Source organism: Buceros rhinoceros, unplaced genomic scaffold (assembly GCF_000710305.1).
Source record: "Buceros rhinoceros silvestris isolate BGI_N320 unplaced genomic scaffold, ASM71030v1 scaffold27911, whole genome shotgun sequence".
In the NCBI taxonomy this organism is placed as follows: domain Eukaryota; kingdom Metazoa; phylum Chordata; class Aves; order Bucerotiformes; family Bucerotidae; genus Buceros; species Buceros rhinoceros.
This window is the reverse complement of record NW_010392921.1, coordinates 777-7,224: the sequence shown is the minus strand read 5'-3', so window position 1 is coordinate 7,224 and position 6,448 is coordinate 777. Positions and strand designations below refer to the sequence as shown.

The following is a 6,448-nucleotide window of genomic DNA, read 5'->3' as shown; positions in this document are numbered from 1 at the left end:
CAGAATGTTCATGCGCCCCAGTGAGGCAGTGAGAGACAGGACCCTCCTGCAGGGCCCGAGCATTAGGTATTAACAGCACTCAGATTCCTGGGGGACGCAGGGAGGCACTCGGGGAGATGTTCAAAACCTTGGCAGATGTCAGAGGTCTGGCACAACTGACTTCAACAGGAAGACGGAAACCACATCAAAGGGTCTTTGTAACTAAACAGTTCAAGAGGGGAGCACAGGGTGGACGATGTATGAGGTGAAAATTGGAACAGAAAAATAAATCTGGATTGCAAAATTAAAGAAACCTGAACCCAGAGGGTTCGCCAAGGGAACCGGGAAGTGGGATATACCACTGGTTCCTCCGAAGCCACGGAACAGGTCCACTGCTGTCAGCCTGAACTGGTGAAGTAGCTGGAAAAGTCCCACTGCATGGAACTACAGCTCTGAAAATCCATTATTAAAGGGCTGCTGAAAGTTTCAGAGGACTTAGGTAGCAACATCAGACACTGGACTTCAGGCACCTCTCCCTGGCCTGGCAGCTGGTGCCAAACTACAGTTTGCCCACAGTCCCAGTGCCCAACGAGCAGGCGGTGCCAGGGCCCTTCTGCCGACCCGCTTGACTCGTGCTCATGCTCCTCACTGCCGGCTCCAAACCTCGGGTGATGCTCAGCGCCTCCAGTCTAGCCCCTGCTCCAGCACCGCCTGAGCGCTGGGACAGCAGCCTGGGGCTCGCTGCGTGTGGTGCCCTGTTGGCTATGGTGCGAGCAGCACGGTGAGCCAGCAGCACAGGTCTGGCATGGACATCAAGGGCTGCACCAGCCTCCGTGGCTCGGCACGGCTGGTCCCGGGCCGTGGCCCCCTCCCCGTTTTTTTTTCAGCGTAGTGCGGGAATGGACATCAAGGGCTGCCCCAGCCTCCGTGGCTCGGCACGGCTGCTCCGGGCCAGTGTCCCTCTCCCAGGAGACTGGACACGACCATCTGCTCTCGCTGCTGCAGGTCATTGAGATCCGCTCTCACCCAGCGGCTCCCCGTGAAAGGCCGGGGGCTGTGTCACCCTCAGGGATTGCCCCTGGGAAGTTTATGCTCTGGGTCACCAGGTAATTTGGAGAAAACCATGGAGGTGATAAATTATTCGCCCAAGATCATGCAAGAGGTCAGGAGAGGAGAAGACCTCAGCTGTCTTCAGACTCTGACCATGACACAGCAGGGATTAGCGATGCTCTTCTGCGCAGTCTGCCCTACCCACTCCTCAGTACACACTCCTGGGATGAGCTGTTCTCATCTAAGACCCAGAAAGGACAAAGATGGTTTGGGCTTCCCAGAGGAACCTGTCTGGACGTGCTACCTCATTATGCCTCAGGGTTTTACACTAGTCTAACCTGCGCAAGGCTACAGTGGTGCCACCCCCCGGAAGGCTCACACAGCCGCCCTGAGGGCTTTGTGCGGGGTCACAGAGGCTCTGAGGTTTGATCTGGAGTGAGCAGCTTTGGTCCCAGAGTTTGAGCAATACTTTGGGATCTCTGCAGGGAAAAGCAAGGGCAATACACTCTCTGTTAGGAGTATTCATAGCAACTCCTTGGGGAAACGCTAAAGCCCTGTCACTCAAGAGCAGCTACAGGAATTAGGATCTCCTGAATTTTAGCTCACAAAAGGTTGAAAGCTGCCCGTAAAACTGAATTGCACCCTTCCCTCCTTATTCACAAAGATCTGGCAGGGCTTTGGAGGAGACAGTGGGTGATTGTCTAACAACCACTCGAGTTGGCCAAGAGTCAGGTTTTGGATTTCAGTTCAGCTTGAAAATAATCTTCCGAGGCCATCAGTTCCTGTCAGCTCTGTTAACGGGGTGAACCCGCTGTTCCCAACAGCCAGAGCTGAGCTGCCCTAACACGAGCCCAGGTAACTCAAGAGCCACGGCAGCTCCGCGGCTGCTCCTCTGCCCTGTCCCGCTGGCACTCGCTGCCTCCCCCAGCCTGAGACCAGCTCTGCCACCGGCTCTGACCTACACCTACTCCCTGCTTCCTGCCTGGCCTCACTCCGAACACTGGAAATCCTCTTCGGTCCCAACCCAAAGCGCCCTGTGCGGACCGGCAGGAGCTGTGGCTCTGCCCGAGCGCCCCTGCGGCGCTTCCCACGTGTGCAGACACCGCGAGCCTGGGAGCCCACATTGTCACCAGCCAGTCCTGCCACGTGAAGGACGCCCGAGCCGTTCCAAGGAGCATTTCTGTGCACAAAAGGACATTCCTGGGACATGTTTATTTGTTCCAGCCGGAGCCTGGCCCTAGTCCCCCTCTCGCTTACACCAGAACAGCCCTGCGAAGGAGCTGCATTAATTTGCATTCCCGCTACAGAGAGGAGAGCACAGCTCCAAAGGGGCAGGCTCTGGGGTAACCTCATTTGTTCGCTGACCCTCGACGACTGCAGACTTGGCCTTCACCTTGCTGCATGCCAGCTCAAAGCACGTTCCACAGCGTCTGCTCTGCAGGACTGGAGTTTGGGGCTGGCACGAATTACCAGCCGGGTGCCCGAGCCCACGTCAGCAGCACGATTTCAGCAGTGAAGAGCAGAAATTCACTGACATCTGACTGTGCCCCTCAGCCCTGGGCACTGAGAAGACAAACCCACACAAAGGTCATCTTCCCAGCAGGGAACTGAACCGCCTCACACCTCAGGAGCAGAACACGCCACCACACTGTGCCCCCCGGTGCGAATTTTCCCAAAATGGAGGAACTAAATGGAAACCAGCCTTCCATTGTCTCACACAGAAGAGCCACCTCTGTTATGCACTCTGAAGATCTTCAGGGCTTCTAAGGCTGTTTTTTTTCCCCCTCACTACATCAGTTTGTTTAATAAGGGATAACACCTCCTCCCACAGGCCCTGCCTTGCTGATCCACCTGCCTGAGCTGTTTACGACGTGGCAGCAGCAAAGGCCAAAGCACCGATATTCCTCTGTTCCGCCAGAGCTTCAGATGGGAACATCTGCTGCAGCCCAGGCTGGCACTTCCAGCTCAGCCGCTTGGGATTTTCACCCCGTGATTGTGTCGTCAGTGCTGACAGGAGCTGCGGCAGCTGCCCTGGGAAATTCCCAAGGTGGGAGCCGAGGTGGGGAGGCAGGCAGGGAGCGAGGATGTGACGAATCAGGAATCAAAATAAATGGACAAAAGCCCTTTCTCTGCTCTTCCCCCCTGTCCCCCTCCCCACTCTGCCTTCTCGCGCTCGCACCCCCTGGGTTCAGTACCTTCTCTGCAGCGACGGGCACCGAGGATGGGGTAAGGCTGGTGGGAGACTCCGGACGTTTTTTGTGCTTCTGTTTAGGTCTTTCTTTGTCCTTTCGACTCTGCAAAACAAATCAGAGAGGACTGGAGGGGCAGCTCTCCCTCTGCGGAGAGCAGCAGTGGTACGGGAAAAGAAAGCAGGGTGTGTAGGGGTGGATTTACAACCATACATTCATATTCCTCTTTCCTCCTCCACCCAGCCACATGAGCCCAGTATCCCTTCCCCCACATCTCAGCTTCGGGCTGGGAGCATCCCACTATCTCTACCCCAGCTGCAGCCAACATCTGGAGTGCAGAATATCAACAGAAGCCCCCAAATTGGTTTATGGTAAGACAATAGGGAAGGGCTTAACAAGCTCTGGCTGATTCCAAGAAACCTGAGCTTTCTCCTTGCTGTTTCCCCGAGGGGTTCTCTCCCCTGACCCTCGCTCTCTGCCTCCTTCAAGAGTTTCCCTGATCCACCCTGTACAACCAAGGGGAGAATCTTCAATTCAGCATGTGTTGCACGTGCACAGATAGAGATCAGCCAGCAGAGACCTCAGAACCGAGGCTTGAACCTAACCTAGAGATCCCCCACCCCGGCAGAGACAGCTGGTCTGGATCCGTCTCTGCTAACAGGAGAGACTGTTTAGTTTGATTTCTTCTCCCTGTTTCTGTTCTCATTAAAAACACAGAACCATGGGATTGTTCAAACTGCAAACCAAGGAAAAACCACGGCCTGGGAACCTCTGAGTCCTGCCTGCCCGGATTTACTCTCCTCCTGGGGAACAGGCTGTAACCAAGGAGGTTAGTCTTACATGGCGCTGCCTGGGAGTTCATGCTAAAACTGATGTTTTCAGTGAAAGGACTGAAAACGTAGCCCTGTGACCTCAAGTCAGCAGGTTTACAGATGCCCAGGCCAGCTGGCACAGGGGATGGATGGAACGAAGAGCATCCTCCATCACACACTCCTGCTTCCTCCCTGTCTTCCTCAGCTGAGAACACTCAGCTTTTCCGATGTCGCTGGTCCACTGGCGTGTGGACCAAGAGAGCTGCCGCATGGCTGCAGGGCTTGGAAAAATCCTTTCTCCTGAGACCGTCTTTGGTGGGAAGGCATGTCTCTTCCGGTACAAGTCCCTTGCGTGGGTGTTTTATTCTAGAAACTGAAGTCCTCAGTCCGGACTGAAGGTGTGTTCAGAAGAAAACAGCCACATCACAATCCGCTGGCTGCCCGGGAAGATGCTGACTGCTTCCTCGTGGAGGCAGAGCGCTGCGGCTGCAGCTGCCAGCAGCTGCCAAAGCTGGGATGCTGTCGGGGGAAGATGCAATTGCAGCAAATACATGGGGTCTGTGGTGGGGTTTTGGGGAGGAGAGACAAGAGTGGGAGAATGAGCTTAGGAAATGATACGCTAAATGGGGAGAAAGGGGCAGGAGCAGGGACGGGGCAGGAGGAAAAGGCTGGAGAAGGCAGAATGAAGTGAAGCAGAGGGAAAACAGAAGTGCCACCAGAAATCAGCACCTTCTAGCGTGGTTTGGCTGAATTTTCACTGCCCTTGAAAAGGAGGCCCATGCTGCAGCCTCCGGTGACCCTGAACACCTGCCTCAGAAGCTTCCACTGGGATGAGCTGGTGAAGCGAGGAGGCAAATCCAGCCTCGAGCTTCGCTACACATGCTGCATGTCCAGCCAACGCCGCCAATATCCGTCACGTTATCACTTTATTGTGGCCTTTGGTGCATTTGTTAAAGCCTCTACACCCAGAGCCCCAGTGTTTTACAAGCATCTCTGTTTCCTGTTTTCCCCTTTCTTCAGACACATTCCCAGCTTTGGCAGCAAACAAGGAAAGCCTGAAAATGTCATTTCTACAGACTAAGTGCCGAAAGACAAATTAAAATTAGATCCTTACTCAATCTCATAACGTTTTAAATTCTTGGGGGCTTCTCATGCCGTAAACTCTAGAGTTTCGTGGGTCTGCTGGGATGGGAAGACGGGAAACTGTGGCCCAGTTAGTTAAGCAGCCTGTCACAGACCACGTGCACATCAGGGTTTTTTACTCCGGTAGCAGGAACAACCTGCACTCAACAGCACACGGCAGAGAGTTTCAACGAGCCAAGGAGAGGTTTTGAATACCTACATTTCATTTTACAAATGAGAAAAAAACCCCAGAAAGTCATTCAGAAATCCAGAAAGCCAAGCCAGGGATCGCCACCCCACTGGGACGCACTCGTCTGCCTGCGGGTGCTGCCAGTGCCTCTCCTGGAAGCCAGAAACGGGAAACAGGAGCCAGACACCTCATTACATCACATTTTGCCAAAGAACTGCACAAACCCTGCTCCTTCAACTTCCTGAGAACCACAGAGCTCAGCCTCTCATTTCCAGACCCCAAATCTCGAATGCATTTCGGCTGTGGAGTTGCACCGGGAGAGAAGAAGACACGCGGCTGGGAACGCCAGCGAGACAGCACTGCGCTGGTTTAATGTCACATACCACGGCCAAGGTGAGACACGGCGGAGCCAAGTGATTTTGGCTAACAACAATGAACCTGCACAGACACACGCACACACGTGCACACGTGCACATGCGTGGGGAAAGGCAGAAATGTCCCGTTCCCACTGCAAACCGTAAAACCTCCCGCAATTCCATTGCGATGGCAACCGCCACACTCACATCTTCCAGCTTCCCGATCCCGGCTGTCTCCAGTCGGAAAAGTCTCCTTTCGCTGTCGACAGCGCAGCGTCTCCCACAGCAACTGCGCCGTCCTCGGTCCCGCCGGGGAGCGGGTCCATCTGTACGTATGCAGCAAGAACCCAGCGTGCACAATAGGGAACAGATTTCTGGAATGCTTCAGCTCCCATTTAGACGCCTGAATAAACGGTCAGGTTTTCCAAAAAAAGCTTAACGCTGGGCGATGAGCTCTTTTGAAGATCCGGCCCCAACAACATGTGCTGAGCAACTGCACTCCAACTCTTCAACAATCTGCCCCACAGAGGCCAGTCTCCGTGCTCTGCTCAAAGCGAAGCCAGAACCACCGCAGCCTGACGAGGGGATTGACACCGTTCTGCTCCCTGTCCCTGCAGGCCACAGCCACCAGCACGCCTTCATGCTCCTCCATCCGTGAACCAAGACCCACCGCAGCCTGACGAGGGGATTGACACCGTTCTGCTCCCGGTCCCTGCAGGCCACAGCCACCAGCACGCCTTCATGCTCCTC

General features: G+C 54.8%; 1 protein-coding gene across 1 annotated transcript in view; it reads right to left on the bottom strand.

Moving 5' to 3' along the window:
- The window catches only part of LOC104500952 (protein AF-17-like), a gene marked incomplete at its 3' end in the record, with an annotated part of 15,533 nt that extends 9,509 nt beyond the window's left edge, over positions 1-6,024 (bottom strand). The window contains exons 1-4 of the mRNA XM_010144681.1: positions 5,906-6,024; positions 5,726-5,780; positions 5,453-5,494; positions 3,225-3,323 (exon numbers count right to left, since the gene is read on the bottom strand). Coding sequence (XP_010142983.1) covers positions 3,225-3,323; positions 5,453-5,494; positions 5,726-5,780; positions 5,906-6,024 — 315 coding nt within the window. The remainder of the gene's footprint in view (positions 1-3,224; positions 3,324-5,452; positions 5,495-5,725; positions 5,781-5,905) is intronic.
- Positions 6,025-6,448: the final 424 nt, after the last annotated feature.